At 43.1% G+C, this 22,539-nt stretch overlaps 1 protein-coding gene across 2 annotated transcripts in view; it reads right to left on the minus strand.

The window, feature by feature from the left end:
- The window catches only part of LOC103711504 (CBS domain-containing protein CBSX1, chloroplastic-like), a 39,701-nt gene that overhangs the window by 16,422 nt on the left and 740 nt on the right, over window positions 1-22,539 (minus strand). For both annotated transcript variants that reach the window (XM_017843890.5, XM_008797670.6), the window contains exons 2-3: window positions 20,216-20,303; window positions 20,072-20,136 (exon numbers count right to left, since the gene is read on the minus strand). In XM_017843890.5, coding sequence (XP_017699379.1) covers window positions 20,072-20,136; window positions 20,216-20,303 — 153 coding nt within the window. The remainder of the gene's footprint in view (window positions 1-20,071; window positions 20,137-20,215; window positions 20,304-22,539) is intronic.

Here is a 22,539-nt window from a genome sequence, read left to right on the forward strand (position 1 = left end):
ATCAATGATTACCAGAAAGACTGGCATGTCTTATGTATGCTCGATGCAGAGGATGATTGATCTCACAATCATTTGTGTGGAGACACTAATACAAAGATGTGGGTGCTCATTAGAGGAATGAGTTCACTGAATTGACCTACAAAGAGAAATCTTATGAAGTCTTACTTACATGTCAAAAGATGATTCTCTTAGTGGGAGTTGTGCAACTGATCCTATGACCTGAGATCACCATGGTATCTTGTGCACATGAACCCATATTTTGGTTTACACTCATTCATGACAATAAGTTATGTACGAGGTCTTCTGGATATGGTGAATTGTGTACGAAGATTATGAGTAGGTCAACAAGAAATTAATCACTTCTAGTAAGAGAAGATAGCATCCTATTTATTCTAATCATATGATAATTCAGAAAGCCTTTGATCAAAGCAGAATGAAAATTAGAAAGAGTTTCTAATGTTTCATTATTTGAATTATCATTAAAAGATTGAGAAAAATATGAATATGAAATTGAGTTGGACATATATTCATACTCATATACATATTTGGGATGCAGTTTGATTAAAGGATTGAATTGCACGGTAACTTGCCACTGAAGGGTATTTTTGGTATTTCCACCAAATTTCATATTTTCCGGATAGACATGACACGTTGCTAGACGTCAATCTTGTCTTATAGGTTTGATCGAATTAAAGAGTTTAATTCGATCACCAATTAGAAAGGATTCTAATTGTTAAGTTTGGGTTCGCACAGTTTGAACTTATATCAATTAGAAGAGTTCTAATCAAGTTAGGTCAACTTGCACTCACACCTATTGCTGGCTAAGTATGGAACCCAATGGGTCACACACAAGAAAACTTATTAAGGGTCTAATTGGATTAGATCATGTTTGCAAGATAGACATCCTAGCAGGTGTTGCAAACCCTTAGCTCTTGATTCGAATTGGATTCGAATCTGATTCTTAATTGATCTAATTTGATTAGATCATCTTCTAATATGGGTTAGCCAAGAGTTGGCACCTAATTGGCTTGGTTTGAGTCTAATTGGATTAGATTTAATAAATCATTCAATCTAGACCGTTAGATCTTGATCTACCGTTGGATGAAGACATAATGGAGAGTTGGTTTAACCCAATTGATTGGGTTAGAGGATGGCTATCATAATTGACCATTGGATCTTAATCCCACCATTGGATGAAGACATAATGGGTCAAGTAAATGGCGCCTTGCATTGGAGCCTTTGGATCATCATCATGAAAGATCAAGAGGTGAGGCATGATGGACATGTGATTAGCATGTGATGTTGACTTGGTCAAAATATGGCACCACATGAAAGGACATATCATTTGATACACCTCTTCACTTGATCTGCACCTCCTCTTATTTGATATGGCCCTTAGATGATGTCCTTTCATGAAAGGATGTGTGGATGGGATGCATCCCTTGGAGATGCATCCCTACACCTATTATAAATAGGCTAGCACTCCATGGGTTTCATCATTCCAACTCCACCCCACTCCTCTCTTCTTTCTTTCTTACATTAATTTCTTTCTTTCTAGCATTGCTTCTAGTGTGTCCTAAGCCAAGACAAGGTGGTCTTCTTTAGGACAAAAGGATTATAAGTGATTTTAGAAGGTTAAAGAAAAATAGAAAGAAAGGAAAGCAAGCCATTAGAGTTCTTTAAGAATTCTGCATTAAGGATCAAAGTCTTTGGAGCTTAAGACTTAAATCAAGTTTTCGTGTGGATCAACGTTGGAGGGTGAACACTTGGGCACCTAGTAGAAATTCTGCATATTGGATTAGCGTTAGAGGTATTCTTCTATTTCTGCATTTATATTATATTATTTGATTGCTTCCATTAAGGTGATCTTGGCTTATAAGGGTTTTATGTTAAGAAACTTTATCAAAAAATTTTTAAAATTCCTAACTTCCGCTGCGCATTATAACATGCTAAAACCCTTCAGCTCCTTGAGAACTTTAAAGCCTAAGACCTTCACTTGCATAGTAGACAACAAGGAATATCTTCGACTTAGCATGTCGGCCACCTTATTCTGAAATCCGGACTTATGCTTAAGGGTGAATGAAAAGGTCCGCAAAAATTCTACCCACTGAGCATATCGTCGGTTCAACCTGTGTTGCCTATTGATATACTTCAGTGCTTCATGATCAAAAAAGAGAACAAATTCCTTGGGCAAAAGATAGTGGCTCTAGTGATCCAAGGCTCGCATGATGGCATAGAATTTCTTGTCATAAGTTGAGTATCGCCTTCGAGACTCATTCAATTTTTTGCTGAAATAGGCAATAGGATTACCTTCTTAACTCTAAGGACAACATCAATCCCCACATTAGATGCATCACAATCTACTTCAAATAAGCCTTCAAAATTCGACAATGCTAAGACAGGAGCTTTAGTTAACTTTCTCTTCAAAATCTCAAAACTTTTCTGAGCTTCTTCAATCCACTTAAAGACCCCCCCCCCCTTTCAAGCAATCATTGATAGAAAAAATAATATTACTGAATTTTTTTATAAATAAATGATAAAATGAAGCTAACCCATGAAAACTCTAGATATCTTGAATGGACTTTGAATAGGCCAGCTTGTGATAGCCTCCACCTTGCTTGGATCCATCTTGATTCCATCACTTGAGACCACAAAGCCTAAGAAGATGAGGCTAGTAGTGCAAAAGTGTGGAGCGATTGGTTATACCCCTATTTGATTTTGATGAGCTCAAAGCATTTGAGTATATTTCATGTTGTACTAATGAATTCAATCTAGTGTTTCAGGCAAATATATGTGAATTTATCTTTAAGAGCATCGAGCTTTTGTTCAAGATTATTTGGCTAAGTGTTGAACACAATTAAGCCAAAGTCTGAAGCTCGAGTCGACTCCGGAAGCTTGCGAGTCGACTCCAAGTGTTTCAGAGGTTCTGGCACAAGCTCGAGTCGACTCCGGTTCACTACGAGTCGACTCCGACTGAGAACAGACAGAAAGACAGAAAGATGAATTTCAGACCCTGTCACCGAGTCGACTCCGACGATTTCGAGTCGACTCTGATGCTTGCCGAGTCGACTCCCGACAGTTTCGAGTCGACTCCAAAGGGTAACAGACAGAAAGACAGAACGATGGTTTTTGGACCCTGTTACCGAGTCGACTTCGAAGGTTGGCGAGTCGACTCCTAAACATGCAAGAGTCGACTCTCAGAGGAAAGCAGACTGAAAGGCAGAAAACCAAACAAAGTGACTCTGTGAACGAGTCGACTCCGAGAATATGAGAGTCGACCTCAAGTCAGCCGAGTCGACTCCAACAAAGTACGAGTCGACTCCGAGGCAGTGCAACTCGAAAGACAGAGGATCAGTTTGCGGACTCTGAGAGCCGAATCGACTCCAAGATAATCCGAGTCGACTCCAAGGTAGTTCAACTCCAAAGACAGAGGATCAGTTTTTCGGGCTCTGAGAGCCGAGTCGACTCCAAGATGATCCGAGTCGACTCGAGAAAGAAATGCAGAAATATAGATCTCTGGAACCCTGAGAACGAGCCGTCTCCAAAAGTGCTGAGTCATCTTCAGATATTGGCGAGTCGACTCCAGGTTTGGCCGAGTCGACTCCAGAACGGGACAGCACTTTAATTCAAATCCCGAACAGTGGGCGAGTCGTCTCCAGTAAAGCAAGAGTCGACTCCAGCAACAGCCGAGTCGACTCCAGATCGAGCGAGTCGACTCCGACCCCAACGGATACATTGTCAGGAGTTGCAGACTGTGTAGAACGGCCACAAATTAGTGTCTAACGGCTAGTTTTCAAAGGGGACTGCTTAAATAGCCAGAGTGAACAGTAGTAGACACCAAGAGAGTTACTCCATTTGTGCATTAAGTGTTTTCCATCTACCAAGAGTCTATTGATAGAAAAGACAAGCAAAAGAAGGAAGAAACACATTCAATACATTCCTAGAAGTTTTTCCTTCGCATTCAAGGCTCTTCCTCTGACATCAGATCTTCAGTGCACTCAAAGAGGAGACTTAGAGTTCGAGAAGCCCCTTCTTCCTCTTCCAAAATCTGTTTGAGGGCTTCTAACTCTACTCTATTCATATTAGTTAATATTTGCTTATTAAGAAGCTTTCCTTGTAACTTTTCCCAAACTATTTTCTTACTTGATTCAATCAGGGGATTGAATCAAGGGTTGTAAGGTTTGTTGGTGAGCCAAGGTTAAAACCAACGGTGTAAGGGTTCGATTGTGATCCCGGAAAAACAATCGGGTGGTTCTAGTCGGTGAGCCTGTGAAAACCGACCGAGTTCGTTGTGATCTCACGAAAACAAGTTGGGTTGTGAACTTGTAAAACAACCGGCTGTAATCCAAGGGACTATAGTGAACTCCCAAATAAAGCTTGGGGAGTGGACGTAGGAGCAAGGGTTAGCTCCGAACCACTATAAATTGGTTTGTGTTTGTATTAGCTGCTGTCCTCTCTCTCTTTATCTCTCTTCATTCACTTCATCTAGTAACTTAACTAGTTTGCTTGCAATAGATTTAGTTAATTACTAATCATAGTTTTTAATTGGTCGAGATTTAATCCAAACCCAATTCACCCCCCCTCTTGGGTTGTCTTCTTGGGCAACAAGTGGTATCAGAGCCGGAGCTCTTATATTAAAAGAGTAAAAGATCAAAATAACAACCCCTTTTGGATCTTCTCTTAGTGAGGGAAAATCCACCAATAGGCCTCCATTCTTCAATGGAACTAACTACTCATATTGGAAGGCTAGAATGAGGATATTTATCCAAGCCCAAGACTATGATGTTTGGAGTATCATAGTTAATGGACCATATATTCCTTCTATCTGTGTAGATAACATTTCTATACCCAAGCTTGAAAAAGATTGGGATGATAGTGATAGAAGGAAGGCACAACTAAATGCCAAAGCAATGAATGTGCTATTTTGTGCCTTAGACCCTAATGAATTCAATAGAATCTCTACTTGCAATTCTGCAAAAGCGATATGGGATAGACTTGAAGCGACCCACGAGGGCACGAATCAAGTCAAGGAATCCAAAATAAACATGCTAGTTCATAAGTATGAACTATTCAAAATGGAATCTAATGAAACTATCACTTGCATGTTTATTAGATTTACTGATATTGTCAATGGCCTAAAAAGCCTTGGCAAAAGTTATACTAACAGTGACCTTGTCAAAAAAGTTCTTCGATCTTTACCAAGGTCATGGAAAGCCAAAGAGGGAGATGAAGCCAAGCTATCCCTACACGCATTGTCAGGAGTGCAACAGCTTTCAACTATGAGGCTCAGGGCATGGATCGGCAAGCACAAGGTATCATTGTTAGTCGAAAATGGGTCTTCTCATAACTTTATAAATTCTGGGATATTCAGAAGAGTAGGCTTGAAAGGAGAAGTCATAGAGTCGTTTGATGTAAAGGTAGCAAGCGGCGAAATGCTTACATGTGAGGAGATTGTCAAGGATGTCCGACTAAATGTACAAGGGGTCCGAATCAAAGCAGATTTGTATGTGCTCCAGCTTGTCGGGCTAGATGTAGTCCTTGGCAATATATGGCTACGGAGTTTGGGCAAAGTAGTCACCAACTATAGCTCCATGACCATGGAGTTCAAGATCGGGGAAAAAAAGAAGCGGTGGACAGCAACTTGCAGCAAAAAGGTGTGGCCTTGTGAGGCCAATGTGCTTGAGCGATGGTGCCGAGGCGGAGCCAACTGTTTCACCGTATTGCTGACTAGCCACAACCAAAAGGAACCCAACTCTCGGCCACAACTGGGCATGGAGTTGGAGGCACCGCCTTTGCAAGTTCGGCGCCTACTGGAGGCACATCGGGGCGTCCTGGAGGAACCCACATCCTTACCACCACGACGGACCTTCGACCACCCCATCAGGTTGAAGGATGAATCCAAGCCCATCAACATTCCACCATACCGGTACGCACATACCAAAAGAATGAAATTGAAAGGCAGGTGGACACCATGTTGAAACAGGGGCTATTCTGCCAAAGTTCAAGTCTCTTTTCTTCATCAGTCCTTTTGGTGAGGAAGAAAGATGGAACGTGGCGCTTTTGCACCGACTACAGGGCCTTAAACGAGGCCACTATCAAGGATCGATTCCCTATCCCGACCGTGGATGAAATGCTCGATGAGTTGCATGGAGCAAAGTACTTCACACAGTTGGATCCGAGGGCCAGTTACCATTAGATACGGATGCGGGAAGAAGACGTCCACAAGACGGCCTTCCGTACTCACTCGGGGCACTACGAATACCTAGTCATGCCGTTCGGCCTGTGCAATGCACCGTCAACTTTCCAAGCGGCTACAAAATGAAGTGTTCCGACCATATTTACGAAGGTTCGTGATAATTTTCTTTGATGATATTTTGGTCTATTCTAGAACCATGGACGAGCACTTACAGCACCTGAATCGAGTCCTACCAATCTTGGAAGAGCATCACTTTCATATCAAGCCTTCCAAGTGTGCCTTCATCCAAGAAGAATTGGAGTACCTCGGGCACATTGTCTCCAGAGACAGTGTGCAAGTTGATCAAAGGAAGATCGAGGCTATGATCGATTGGCCTCTACCGAAGGACATCTCAACCTTAAGGGGATTCCTTGGGCTGACTGGATACTACCGGTGGTTCGTGCAGCACTATGGGTTGATCGCAAAGCCGCCGCCAACATGTCAAAAGAAGGATGAATTATAGTGGTCCGATGCAGCAAGGGAGGCCTTCAACAACCTTAAGAGGGCCATGACGCAGACCCCGGTGCTAGTGCTGCCAGACTTCAACTAAAACTTTTGAAGTATATACTGACGCAAGCAACGAAGGTATTGGGGCTGTTCTTATGTAGGAGAAGAGACCGTTGGCCTACATCTCCAAGGCTTTGGGGCCAAGGAAGAGGGCCTCGAGTACCTATGCAAGGGAGCTACTGGCGGTAGTTCATGCGGTGAAGGCATGGAGGCCCTACCTCTTAGGCATGCGTTTTACCATCATTACAGACCAGCAGGCGTTGCGGCATTTCCTACACCAAAAGATCGTAACACCAGAGCAACAGAAGTTCCTTGTCAAGCTGCTGGAATTTGAGTACGATATAGTATACCGGCCGAGCAAGGAGAGCAAGGCTGCAGATGCACTGTCTCGAAAAGAAAGCAGCCAAGTTCTATGGGTTTCAGAAGAAGATGGACAATAGACTTGTGCTGCTATCAGCGGAGCAGATTGGCGGATTTGGGACCAAATCTGCGAAGCCACTAAATTAGATGCTTGAGCCCAGAAGATCCAGGAGAAAATTGAAGCATCTACGGGAAGTGTTGCCAACTTCAAGCTAAGGGACGGACTGATCTATTACAAACGAAACATTTATGTTCCTGACGTCCCTAATCTGAGAAAGAGCATCTTAAACTACTTCCATAACAGTAAGGAAGGGGGTCATTCGGGCTGGCTTCGCACCTATTTGCATGTGAAGCATTTCTTCTTTTGGGAGGGACTGAAGCAACGGGTCAAAACCTTGGTGGCTGAATGAGACATGCCAAAGGATCAAATATGACCCAAGAGCACCCTTGAGATTGTTGCAGCCACTTCCATACCGAGCCTTATTTGGGAGGATTTGACCATGGACTTCGTAGAGGGATTGCCGGCAAGCAAGGGTTACGAAGTGATCCTGGTGGTGGTGGATCGGCTGAGTAAGTATGCACATTTTATTCCCCTCAAACATCCTTACACAGCCAAATCCGTAGCCAAAGCATTCATGGAGATGGTGGTGCAGCTACAGAGTGTCGAAGAGCATCTTCACGGATCGGGACAAGATCTTCATGAGTACCTTTTGGAAGGAACTGTTCACGCTGCAAGGAAGCAAGCTGAAATACAGTCTCATACCACCCGCAGACAGATGGTCAGACGGAGGTCATTAATAGGACTCTAGAGCAGTATCTACGTTGCTTCTGCCATGAGCAACAGACACGATGGAAAGATTACCTTACATGGGCTGAATTCTAGTACAACACTTTCCATCATTCTTCTATTAAAATGAGTCCTTTTGAGTTGGTGTATGGGAGGCCTCCTCCACTGTTAACTTCTTATGAGAGAGGCACGGCCAAAAGCGACGAGGTTGAGAAGGAACTGGTGGCAAGAGACAAAGTCTTTGCAAATGTTAAAAGGGAGCTTCGGAAGGCGCAGGAGAAAATGAAAAGATACTACGACCAAGGTCGAAGAGACGTTGCCTTTGAACCAGGCTAGTATGTCTTCCTGAAGCTAAAGCCTTTTAAGCAAAAATCACTCAAAAACAAGTTCAGCCACAAGCAACCTCAAAGATATTACGGGCCATTCAAGATTGTGGAACATATTGGAGAAGTTGCCTACCGATTGGAGCTGCCAGCATCATCCCTACTCCATCCAATCATTCATGTATCATGGCTGAAAGAAAAAGTAGGTAGCCCAACTTTGATTGAGCGGGAACTACCATCCTTTAACGAGGTGGGCCAATTGCTTCTTCAACCGATTGAAGCCCTCGAGTACCGAATACGGCGAAGAGGACGAGTTCGACAGAAGATATGGCAAGTCCTTATTCAGTGGGGTGGATTGCCAAGAGAGGATGCTACTTGGGAGGACTACGATGAGGTAGTCCGGAGGTACCCAAATTTCATCCTTGAGGACAAGGATGTTCTTGAAGGAAGGGGGATTGATGAAAACCCCTGTAAATAGCGCTGTCATGGCACCAAGCCAGCAAGGTCCAGGCAACATTCGGAGACCAGATCGGGTAACTGACGAGCTTAGAGGGCGGCCAGGCTATAGCCGGCCAAAAGAACCAAAAGCAAACAAGTGCATGCACAAGCCATGACCAGTGCCTGTGTGCGGCATCAGCACTAACATCAGTGTGCAAGATCAGCCCGTGTGCTAGAATTCGCGCCATCAGCCCACCGGGCGCTAGATCGAACAAACCCATCCGCGCACCCGCAGCATCGCGTGCCAGGTCGCGCACAGAGGCAGACCGGACCAGCCAAACAAGGCAACAGCTGAGCACGCAACCCACCAGCTTCTGCGCGCCCGTCCAGCCGCGTGCGCACATGCGCGCGCACTTGTCTAGCTCACAGGCCGCGACAGCAGCTGTTCCTACTACCCCAGCGGGGCATCCGACCAAAGCCCACCCTAGGGGTTCCAAAGTACTGAGGAGCATTGCAAATGGGGCTGAACCGTACGCGCGTCTTGGGCGCACGGAAGGCGCATCCTGGCCATCTGCACGCGTGCTTGGCAATCTTGCCCATGCGCATAGTTTTTCTTCAAGCCAGATAGCGCCCGTATGCCCAACCGTGCACGGGACCCGACGGCCGCGTGAGCCAGGCCGGGCAACAGAAGATTATTGTCAGCTTGGAGTTGGCAGCTGTAGTTCTTACTCTGAAGATATGGACGCATTATTTGTATGGAGAACACTGCAAGGTTTTCATAGGCCATAAGAGTTTAAAATATATCTTTACTCGGAAGGAGTTGAACCTAAGGCAAAGAAGATGGCCGGAACTATTAAAGGATTATGACCTGACTATCAGTTATCATCCAGAGAAAGCAATTGTGGTGGCTGATGCTCTGAGCAGAAAACTTTAAAGTGAATTGGCTGCTTTGATCACTACACAAAAACATGTCTTATTAGATCTAGAGAGATCTGGGATCGAGGTATGGCTACATGATCCTACTCTCTCATTGTAGCCTACTTTGATTGAGAATTAAATTATCTCAGAAAGAGGAATCAAGAGTTACAAAAGATCAGAGAAGCTGCAGAGTCAGGTGTATAGTTGGAATATCAGATATATGAGGATGGTTCTCTAAGGTTCGGTAATAGGGTATGTGTGCCAAAGGTTCTGGAATTGAAGATGGAGATTCTTGATGAGACTCATAATTTAGTTTATTTTGTGCACCCAGGAGGTACTAAAATATACCGAGACTTGAAGAAAAATTTCTAGTGGACATGAATAAAACGAGATATAGCTTGGTATGTCACTCAGTGTTTGGTGTGTTAGTGAGTATCAAAGACCTGCTGAGCCACTGCAGTCTCTTCTCATTTCCCAGTGGAAGTGGGAGCATGTCACCATAGATTTTGTGACTGGCTTGCCTAAGACCTTTCAGGGTAATGATGATGTATGGGTGATTGTTGACTGGCTGACCAAGTCAGCACACTTTTTACCATTTAGGATTGGTTTTTCTTTGGAGAAATTGGTAGGCTTATACATAGAGCAAATTGTGAGACTACATGGGATTCTGGTTACTATTGTGTCTGATAAAGACAGTAGATTGGTGTCACAATTCTGAAAGAGCCTTCACAAAGCCCTTGGTACCAGATTGAACTTCAATACGGCCTTTCATCCATAAATTGATGGACAATTGGAACGAACCAACTAGATCTTAGAAGATATGCTAAAGGCTTGTGTCATAGATTTGGATGGTGCATGGGATGGTTACTATCACTAGTTGAGTTTGCTTACAATAATAGTTATCAAGCTAGTATCCAAATGGCTCCTTTTGAGGCATTATATGGCAGGAAGTGTCGATCTCCGATTTGTTGAGATGATGCAGGGGAGAGAAAATTATTGGATCCAAAGATAGTACAACAAACGGTGGATAAGATTCAAGTAATCAGAGAACGACTTTGCACTGCTCAGAGCAGACAAAAGGGTTATGCCGATAATAGAAGAAGAGAGCTAGAATTTCAGGTTGGTGATCATGTTTTCTTGAAGGTATCTCCCACTAAAGGTGTGATGAGGTTTGGAGTTTGTGGTAAATTGAGCCCTAGGTATTTTGGTCCATTTGAGATCTTGGACAGGGTCGGAGAGGTGGCGTATCGATTGGCATTATCACCAGCTCTATCAATTGTACATAATGTATTCCATGTTTCGATGCTAAGTATGTTCCAAACCCGAATCATGTGGTAGATATGAACCGTTGAGTCTACATGAAGATTTGACCTACGAGTTTTCGATACGAATTGTGGACCGAAAGGATCATGTATTACGACATCGAACCATTTCTTTTTTTCAAGGTACAATGGAATAATCATTCAGAAAGAGAGGCTACTCGGATGCTCAAAGAAGAGATGAAGATTAAACATCCGCAGCTTTTTGAAATTTCAGGTATGTTAATTTTGAGGACGAAATTATTTTAAGGCAGAAAGAATGTAATAGCCCAGATTTTTTTTGGCTCATGGGCCGACACAGAGTGGCCAGGCCCAGTCCGACCCGTGACTAGCCTAACTCATGGGCTTGTGCACCGGCCCGAAGAGGCCAGGCCCATACTGACCCATGCGCGGCACATGAAGGGAATCGGGAAGGAAGACTCTGGCTGGAAGTCTTCTTTCTCCTCGATCTCAATCGAGATCCTACCGAAAATTAAGAAATTTCAGCGCAATCCAAGTTCGACTCAAACTCTAGGATCATGCCTATTTAACTCCTCATCCTCCTCTTTTGAGATCCATCAAAGATTAGGCAAGAAATCACTCCGATTTCGAGTTCTTCCTCTATTTTTTTCCACCGAGATGGATTGTCGGAGCGCCTCACCGAACTAAGGTAAGGCTCCTTCCTCCTCTCTTTCTTTTCTGTTGATTATAGCTATGTTCGTCGTGATTGGACCCGGCGAATCACCGAGAATTTGCAAAAATAGGAATGCCCTGTTTCGGCCTTCATCATCCTTATTTCGCCGCCGCCGTGACCGCCATCAAGTGAGGGGCGGGCCACTATGGCCGTCACCCCCTTGGACCTGCAAAGAAAAAGGGAGAAAGGCTCAAGCCGATCGTGAAGAGAGGAGAGAGGATTTCTCTCTCTTCTTTCCTCTTCCCTTTTTCTCTCTCATCTCTATTTTTTCTCTCCAGTTTCTCTTTCTTCCTCTTCATTTTTTTCTCTCTTGGTGTCTCTTTCTAGTTAACCCGAGTAGATGGTAACACAGTCTCAGGGGATCTGGTGATGGACCCCTGGTGGACGTCGTAGGCGGTCTAGGTTATCAATCCATTGTTTGATTTTTTTTTAATAATCGAGTTTGATACTAAAGAGGAAGAGTCATCTATGCAGGAAGGTTCTAATCGGGGTACTCTGCACCCTAGCTCGTAGACCGTGAAGCGGGTCAGTGATCATGTGTTTAATCAGTCTTCGATAAAGGTAAGAATCCCTATACTCGGTTACCATATATATATATATATGTCTATTGGTTTGTACCGCTAGATTTATATCATGAGATTTACATCAATAAATTTGGTTTGGCATGTGATTACATGTTTTATATGATTTTTAGTACAAATATATTCGTATGGTTATTATACGTATCAGATATTGAGAATATAATTATATGAACAAAGATACCTTGAATTTGAAAAAAATTTGTTGTATAAGTAGTAACTAATTTGACAAAAATAATATGTGAATCATACAAATAAGATATGATTTGGACTAACCTCGTCATGGAATAGCACCTATAGGCCGACGCATGGAATAGCCTTCACGAGTTTATACATGGGATAGCCTCTACAGGCTTATGTGTAGAATCTTTATAGGCCGACACATTGAGATAGCCTCCACGAGCTTATGCATGGGATAGCCTCCACAGGCTTATGCGTGGAATCCATATAGCACCATGGGCTAACACATGGGGCACCGCGGGCTTACGCATGGTATTATATCAGTTTTGGACTGAGTCATGATCTTAGTTAGTCCAAGGTCAGAAGTTAATTATTGAGAAATCTGAAAATCAAGTTAATGAAAAATGGATGACATGACAAAAGAAACTATTGTCGAACAATTGGTTACATTTGAGATATATATATATATATATGCTTCCTTAGAAAGATGATAATGAGAACTTTTGTGCATGTTATTTATGAGCTTTCTGAGTATTGATACGATATCCATTTATCTGATATTGTTAATTGATTATTTTCTTAATACTTATAGTATAGCGATTTGAGATTCTTACTGGGCTGGAAAAGCTCATATGCTTCTTACTTTTTTTTCAATCACAAGAGGCCTAGTTTTTGAATGGGAGGGACATGGAGTTCGTGCAGCTAGTAATTAGTTAGTTAGTTAGTTATTTCTTTTATTTTGCTGATACTGATGGACATTGAAAATTTTGTAATTAAACTAGTTGATGATTTAATGTTAGTGGATTGATTAAAATATAACTGTTGGTATTGTATAAATTTTGTTCATCTCAGGCCTTTCATGATCTCTAGGGCAGAGCTCTAGGACTCATGCGGTCGTGTCACGTGCCCGGACCTAGGCATGTGACCCAGGTGTTGGGATTTTGAGGCGTGACAAGGAGTAAGAAGAAGAAGAGGAAGAAGAATAAGAATAAGAAGAAGAAGAAGAGGACGAAGAAGAAGAAGAGGAAGAAAAAGAAGAAGAAAAAGAGGAGGAAGAAGAAGAAAGAGAGGAAGAAGAAGAGGAAGAGGAAGAAGAAGAAGAGGAAGAAGAATAGGAAGAAAAAGAGGAAGAAGAAGAAAGAGAGGAAGAAGAAGAGGAAGGAGAGTAAGTGGAAGAAGAGGAGGCAGAAGAAGAAGAGGAAGAGGAAGAAGAGGAAGAAGAAGAAGAGGAGGAGGAAGAAGAGGAAGAAGAAGAAGAAGAAGAAGAAGAGTAAGAGGAAGAAGAGGAGGAAGAAGAAGAGGAGGAGGAAGAAGAGGAAGAAGAAGAAAAAGAAGAAGAAGATTAAGAGGAAGAAGAAGAGGAAGAAGAAGAGGAGGAAGATGAACAAGAGGAAGAAGAAGAAGAAGAGTAAGAAGAAGAAGAGGAAGAGGAAGAGGAACAAGACGAAGAAGAAGAAGAAGAGGAAGAAGAAGAAGAGGAAGAGGAGGAGGAGGAAGAAGACGAAGAGGAGGAAGAAGACGAAGAGGAGGAAGAAGAAGAAGAAGAAGAGGATGAGGAGGTAGAAGAAGAAGAGGAACAGGAAGAAGAAGGAGAAGAGGAAAAAGAAGAAGAAGAAGAAGGAGAAGAAGAAGAGGAAGAAGAGGAGGACGAAGATGAAGAAGGAGAAGAAGAAGAAGAGGAAGAAGACGAAGAGGGAGAAGAACAAGAAGAAGGAGAAGGAGAAGAAGGAGAAGAAGGAGAAGGAGGAGAAGGAGGAGGAGAAGGAGAAGGAGAAGAAGGAGAAGAAGAAAAAGGAGGAGGAGGAGAGAAGGAGAAGAAGGAGAAGAAGAAAAAGGAGGAGGAAAAGAAAGAAGAAAAGGAGGAGGAAGAAGAAGAAGAAGAAGGAGAAGAAGAAGAAGACAAAGAAGGAAAGGAAGAAGAAGAAGAAGTAGAAGAAGAAGAAGAAGAAGAAGAGGAGGAAGGAGGAGAAGTGATGCAGGACGGAAGTACGGATTGAAATACAGAGAGAAAGAGGAGAGGAAGAGGGGAAGAAGAAGGGAAGAGGAGAAGAGGAGGAGGAAGAAGAAGACCAATTTTTCATTCATTAATTCATTAAAACCTAAACATCAGGATGGACCCATATATATAGGGTCACAAATTAACAAATAACCCCTACAAATAAAATAATTCCAAAAAGCTCCTAAAATGACAATATGCAAATAAACCCAAATGACAATATGCAAATAAACCCAATCAACATAAAATAAATCAATCTAAAATAAAATCAGGCTGGCTGAATCGGCTGGAACCCGCTGAGCTGGCTGGATCCTGTGGCGACCGGCTGACCTGGCACTGGTGTCCGCACCAACTCTCCTCGGGTGGAAAGAAGTCGACCTCGACGAAAGCGGCTCGGTAAAGCCCCGGTAGTACTCCAACAAGTCCGGGTCAATCGGCGGTATCTCCTCGCGCTGGATCCAAGTGTAGCCGGACCTTGGTCGTCCTCGCCAACGAACCAGGAAATGTTGGATGCCTCCATCACTGGTAAAAACTATTTGCTCGGCTAAAATAGAATCAATATACTCTTTTTGTGCTCGATGGAGGGTAAAAGGAAACGAAGATGGCATGGAATCAATAATAGGATAAACATCAGGCGCAGGAGAGTGTGCAGCAAAAGAGTCATCAGGGATTGCAACCAAATCTTTAATATTAATAGTAAGGCTATGACCGAAATCAAATGGAAAGTCAATGGCATAGGCGTCAGTGCCATCCTTGTGCAACACCCTAAATGGTCCAATACTAAGAGACTGCAATTCCTTAAGATGGATCATTACGTAACCCCAAGTTTGAAATTCTTTAGCACGGAAATCAGCTTGCATCTTATACTGAGCAGTACATGCATGAATGCCCTTATGGATTTCCTGATACAACTTATGAATGTGTTGTGTAAATGCATATGCAGGCTCAGAAATCCTAACATCAATTTCGATGGGTTGTGCGAGGGCATATCCAACTACACTCATGGTAGACTGGTCAGACTCGTTATCTGACTGTGCAAGCGAGCTAGGTGGAGTGTGGGTGCATCCTAGGGTTTCAGGTTTGTCATCACACTCTTCCTCAATGTCCTGAATGTCATCGAGGTTTGGTTCATAGATTTGCTCCTCTAAGTCATCTATGTCACCTCCTTGCTCTTGCTGAGCAATAACGAAAAATTTGTTCGCACATTGGGAGGTAACGTGACCAAAACCTTGGCATTTGTAACACCGAATTTTGGAATGTGGTTTGGGAGGCTCACCAAGCATTCCCTTGCCATTAGTGTCTCGGCTTGTGACATGGGCAATAGGAGGGGGCCTATGAGTAGTGGACCCTACAGAAGGTTTGGACCCTAAGGAATTAAGGCCGGTGGGAGTGCTCCGTGTGTCAGGGCGCCTTACAAATGTGGACTTAGTGTTCCATCGGTTTAGGAGATCGTCTTGGTAGTTAAGGGGCAGGTATTTTTCTTTAAGTCTCTCTTTCATCTCTACCCAATCAGTTATTTCATGTTGATGTCTCCTAGCTAATAGTTGTTCAGTGTTTTGCCAAAACAGCTTAGCTCGACCAAGGAGTTTCATTCTAGCGAATCGAACTTTTTTGTTCTCAGACAGATTGTACCACTCAAAGAAGTGGTCCATTTCATGTAACCAATCGGAGAAGACTTTCGGGTCAAGACGACCGTCAAAAGTGGGGGCTTCCACCCTAATGCCTCTCATTACGTCTTCATCAGGGTCACGAAGAGCTCTGGGTTCTACGTTATGTCGGTAACCTCTATTCATATTAGGAAAGGGACCTGGTCCTCTAGGGCGAGGGTAGGCATAATGGTGACCTGGAACATGCCTATTATCAAAGTTGTTTGCTTGGACTTGGGCATTGGTATTTTGGACTTGAGCATTAGTTTTTTGGACTTGGGCATTAGTGTTTTGGATAGCTTTTAATAGGGCTTCGATTTTGGAATCCATGCCTAATTGGGACTCAGGATGAGATGCGTCACGACCACTACGTAGATGCATAAAATGAATGTCAAAATGTATGATCCGACCAACTATAAATGTTCCTAAGTAGACCTAATGCATGAAATGAATTCAAAATTGCAAAGTAGATACTTAATATAATCGGAAGCTAACTCAAGCAATTGAAATTGGCTTTGAATTACGTAACAAATTTAGATAAGTAGTTGCAGTCAAATAGTACTAGTTTTCAGTGTGTTGCAGGATTGCACAGAGCCTCAAAGAACTTCCAAAGATTAGGTAGCCCTACAATTAATAACAAAGACAGGCCACTACTAGGGTTTTGGGGTTGTTTGGAGTGGATGTGTTGAATTTTAGGAAGCAATATCAATAGAGCACATAAGAGTTAATTAATTCTAAATTTAGACAAACAAATAAAATTTGCAGTAAGGAAGAAACCTGTCCTGGGTTGGGGCGACGATCAGATGCAAATAGCGCGAATCGGGTCTGAGCACAGCAACTCGGTGGACTTGATATCAGCAACTTGGGGGCCAGAGCTGATTGAGGCCTGTGCTTGCCGAAGATGTTCCAGCTGAGATGATGCTGGGAAGAAGGTCACGGCGTTGCAGGGTCCGGTGGTGGTGGTCGGAGCAACTGTTGGCAGGGAGGAGCTGATGCAGGACGGTTGGAGCGGTCTGCGGTGATGACTGTCAGAGCCGACAGTGGTGGTGCAGCAGTCGACGGCGGCGACGGCAACGCGGCGGCGCGGCGGTGAGAGCAACCCGGCGGCGCGGCGGTGCGACAGCAACTTAGTAGCGGCGAGCGGCAGTAAAGAGTTGCAGGGGCAGCGCGCAGCGCAGGGGTGCAGCAGCAGGCGTGGCAGCGGCGGTGGGGAGCGAGCGGGGAGCGCTGACAGCAGTGGAAGGCCGAAGTTGACGGTGGTGGGAGGGCGGAAAACGGTGGTGGTGGACTCGGCCGGGCCGATGAATGCCGGCGGAGTGACACAACTATGGTAGAGGAAAGAGACGGGAGATGTGGTGACGCGGAAGAATTGACGGCGGCAGCGGTGGCGGTGGGCGGAGGTGTTGACGGCGGAGAGGAAACAGTGTGGGGTTGACGGGGGACGGTGGTCGGAAGAGAAGAAGAAAACGAAACCAGGAAATCGGGAAAATAAAAAAGGAAGGAGGAAACCTCCCGCACGTGCGCGACTTATGCGTCACGTGCGTCAACCAGTTTTTTTTTTTTTTTTTTTTTTTAACTCAAGTCGGGTTGTCGGGTTATCGGGTTAACAGACCCAACCCACTAGGACAGTCCGACCCGCAATTTTTTTTTTTTTTTTTTTTGAAATGACTCGGGTTAATGGATAATGGGTTAACGGGCTAACGGGTACAGACCTTACCCGTACTGTAGATCATCTTCAACCTTCAACCGTCCGCTCGCTTCCGCCGGATCTCGCCTGATTTTGCGGCGGTGGTTGCGGGGAGGTGTTGCGCCGGCGGAAGAGGGTGCTGGTGCAGCAGTGATCGGGGCGGCGACGTCCTTCACTTGGATCCGGCCACGGTCGGTGGCAGCAAAATGCTTTCGAGACCTCCGGAAAGCACGGCGGCGACCGAAGGCGAATCGGCGGCGATCAAAGGTAAATCGGCGGCGCGGCGAAACGGTGGCGGTGGATGATGCTTTCACAGTGATAGGAGGCCGGCTTATTTGCCTCCCGGGCTGCCTTGGGGGTTTCCGGCGACCGAGCCTTCCTTCTCTGCGTGAGATCCGACAGAGGAGGACGGCCAAGAAAGGGTGAGAGCGTCGGAGGCAGCGGCGGAGGGAAATGAAGGCGGCGACGGCGTCTTGCGAAGGAGCTCTGTGGATCGACGCCGGGTAGCAGCCGACCGACGGGAGGGTTTCACTTCTTTTTTCTTCACAACGGGTGAGGTGATGAATAGGGAAGAGAATAAGGAAGAAATGGAGTGACCCTTCTTCTTCGGGGTGCGTGCCATGCGACGACCTTCCGTGCGTTCCAGCGTTTGCGGTGCAAATGATCTAGCAAAATACAGGTGAGGAAAAGGCCGAAAAGGAATCGGCGGGGGTCCGTCCATAAACCGGATCCTTCGACTTCAGCAACAGAGGCAAAGTCAGCCCTGCTCTGATACCAAAGCTGATGCAGGACGGAAGTACGGATTGAAATACAGAGAGAAAGAGGAGAGGAAGAGGGGAAGAAGAAGGGAAGAGGAGAAGAGGAGGAGGAAGAAGAAGACCAATTTTTCATTCATTAATTCATTAAAACCTAAACATCAGGATGGACCCATATATATAGGGTCACAAATTAACAAATAACCCCTACAAATAAAATAATTCCAAAAAGCTCCTAAAATGACAATATGCAAATAAACCCAAATGACAATATGCAAATAAACCCAATCAACATAAAATAAATCAATCTAAAATAAAATCAGGCTGGCTGAATCGGCTGGAACCCGCTGAGCTGGCTGGATCCTGTGGCGACCGGCTGACCTGGCACTGGTGTCCGCACCAAGAAGGAAAAGAAAGAGAAGGAGAAGGAGGACAAGAAGAAGGAGGAGGAGGAGGAGGAGGAGAAGGAGGAGAAGAAACAGAAGAAGAAGAAGGAGAAGAAGAAACAGAAGGAGAAGAAGGAGGAGGAGGAGGAGAAGTAGAAGAAGTAGAAGAAGGAGGAGGAGGAGGAGGAGAAGAAGGAGAAGAGGAAAAGAAGAAGAAGGAGAAGGAGAAGAAGAAGAAGGAAAAGAAGAAGGAGAAGAAGTAGGAGGAGGAGAAGGAGGAGGAGGAGGAGGGGAGGGAGAGGGAGAGGGAGAGGGAGAGGGAGAAGGAGAAGGAGAAGGAGAAGGAGAAGGAGAAGAAGAAGAAGGAGAAGGAGAAGGAGAAGGAGAAGAAGAAAAAGAAGAAGGAGAAGAAGAAGAAGAAAAAGAAGAATGAGAAGAAGAAGAAGGAGGAAAAGAAGAAGAAGAAGGAGGAGGAGGAGGAGGAGGAGGAGGTGGAGGAGGAGGAGGAGGAGAACTGGCTATCGACCGATACAGGTCCCTATACTTGTCCAGCGGACCTTGATCTCAAGTTTCTCACATGATCAAGAATGAGAGGAAAATTGGAATCACTTTATTTTGAGATTAGTGCATTGGTTGAGAATCAAAAAAAAGGAGGATCAGTATTATCAAAAATAAAATAAGAACCACAACCATGCCTTATCAATAAGAGAATCGTAAATAAAAGGGGAGAATAAATTCATGCAACTGCCATCCATCTTTATCAGTCTCCTTGAATTTCCTCTCTTCGGGCTTTCTTTGGAGAAAGAGACAATCAGTGAACCAACCTCCCATTGACATTCAAGGGAAAAACATATCTCCACATGCTATGCATGTATCAAGATCTAGCTCCATTAGTGACCTGTGGTTGTCTTATCTCTCTTCATGCTTAACATAAAAGTAATAGTTTACTTCTGCATATTCTAACGATATCGCATGGAAAATGGAATCATCACATTCTTAACATAATCAATTAGTTTTGCATATTCATGATACTGTTCATCCACTACTGCAGGTTGGGGGGAAGAGAGGGAGGGAGGAGGACGAGGGGCCCTAAATCTGTAGAACAATAGAATTTTCAACCATAAGAATCATGTCGATTGTAAAGTATATAGAAAATAAAATTGTTAAGTGATGAAAAAGAACAAAGACAGAATCATTTACCACAGAAAAGTTTCATGAAGGTCATATTAAAGCAACCAAGAAAATAAAACTAGTGAAAAGAAATAAAAGAAAAAAGTACACACCAATGTCCAGTCATCATCAATTACAGGAAGGCCGGTGATCCTATGCTCCACTAGCATCTCCAAAGCTGTTGACATGATGATGAATGGATGTCATAAGAAACTAATTAAATGTACAAAGATACAAACCAACAAACCATTCAATACCTTCACCAACCGAAGTTGCAGGCTTTACAACATGTAAGTCTTCCCTTTTAGTCATAAAATCTCCAACTGTATGAATACCATTGCTTTGCTGCAAACCAACAAACCAAGAAACAACACCACATGTAACAGCTTAACAATACTATATCAACATGTACAGATTAAAATGAGAAATGAAAGCCAATTTGTAGAATCCATAGATGCTGGGAAATAGGTTTCCGTATCCAACAGGAGTTTCTTGAGAAACTGAATTAAGAAATGGATGAAGAGCAGGTTTTGTGAAAAACATAATTCGAGTTTCCAAGAAAATTCAAGTGTCTCTTGTCCACCACCACATCACACTCAGACAAGAAGACTACAGTTATAGAGGAACATGCTGAAAACAGATAAGATTCGCATCGGAAACTCATGGGGAAACAAATTCTTTACTTTTGGTATGTCACAAATTTTATTTATGGTTATTTATAGCTGGTCCAATGTTATTCTACTTAACCCAAGTCCATGATTTATTGATACAGAGATAAGCCAATAAAGAAATTCAATGGATAAGGAAGAAAAGAAAGGGAAAGGTTCTTCAAAGAAAAAAATTACCTACTTGATATACAACTTCACCAAAGTCCCTTCATGCTGTTGAAAAAGTGAGGCAGAAGATTTATAGTAGTTGTGTTATTTTTTTATTTTTTATTTTTTGAGTGTTGTGTGTTGTACTGGTATTTGTCTTCTTTTGAAAGACTTGATTAAACAAACACCTCTCTACTATGGTAGATTTAACTTTCTGTTTTATGAAAGAGACAAGAAGAGTGATCAACAATAAAAAGGGGTTCCTAAAGGACTAGCTTCTCTATGATTTTCCTTTGATTTATTTGTTCTTTTTTCATATTTTAATAATCTTTTACATATACTACATTGCCGTTTCTCATTTTCCGCATTGTATTTTCTTCGAGCACAATTTCCATTTGTCGCTTACATTTCATTTCTTGCATTTATTTCAGCACATTGAACAACAAGGAAATAAGTAAACATTGGTCCCAAAAAAGTCCCTTGACCAAATTTTCTGCACCAGACTCCCATCTGAGAATTATTATACAAAGATTCATAATTAGACACATAGAGACAAAGATCACCAAACAGATGCTACAGTCTTTATTCAGTTGCCAACGACAGATGATTCCATGATTCCTATTAAATCCCATATATATACACAACGTTCATAAAGAAGTTGGAAATAAATATGATCCATTGAAATGAAGTTGCTAGGTTATTTGTCTTCTTAGGAGACAGACTTGATAAATATTGGTCCTATGATCCACCTGTGATGGCACAAATTTCTTTAAGCAGCTGTTCTTCTACCCCTTGGTAAATCCAACCCACACCCTTCTTTCACATCACCGCATTTAGGCATGGACAACAATACGTTCCTTGACGATGACCTTCTCCTTGTGCTCCAATCAGCAAGATTCTAAATCCTGTAATGGGATCTGTAAGATCAAGTATTCAACTCAATTGGAAGTGTGCATTTTCATCATCATATTTTGTAGGCCCATGGAATTACTTGAATTCTTGCACATATATGCTTTCTGCATTTCTCAAAATTAGTGTTCCACTGATCAACTATCATAGGCTCAATTTAGTAGATCCCTTGTGCATCATATGAGGATTTAGAGGGGTAATAACATGTTCCTGATACTGCACATAAGTATCAGTTCATTATGAACCTCAATTATTTCAACATCCCTGACCATATACCAGTATGTTTTTGCTTACCATATTGTTTTCATCATGACTGAGCTTCTTAAACCGCATAGCTAAATGGAGATTACCAACCTACATGACCCTGAATTATCTAACAGTTGCATAGTTCCCTCAGCCAGGAATTCTGTTAATTTAAAAGGATAAACTTAAGGATTGGAATTTATCCCATTCTCTTGCTCAAAAAGGGGGGTTTGGGTTAAACTTAGTCTTCTAGCTAATATTAAAGAATAGCAATACCATATTAATGATAGCTTGATGCAGAAAAGCTGACTGCATAAAGCTGGGATGGACTAAGGCTCACCACCATACAACAAACTATGTTAATTAACATATCGACAAAAGTGATTGCCTAGTTGCATACTCGTCTAGTGCTATCATCAAAACAATAAGATTATAATAAAGAACGCAAAACTCCCTCATCCCGAACACCAAATATTGAGTACATATAGTCCTGTTAAGCATTCGAGATAACGTCCACGAACAATCACTCCAACGTCCAAGAACCAATATTCCAACGTTAAGCACTCAAGATAGTTATCAAGAAAGAAATCAACCGAGCAAAACTAGAAGAAAAA

Source organism: Phoenix dactylifera, chromosome 2, assembly GCF_051530095.1.
Source record: "Phoenix dactylifera cultivar Ajwa chromosome 2, Ajwa_hap1_PhDact_Kaust_v1.1, whole genome shotgun sequence".
In the NCBI taxonomy this organism is placed as follows: Eukaryota; Viridiplantae; Streptophyta; class Magnoliopsida; order Arecales; family Arecaceae; genus Phoenix; species Phoenix dactylifera.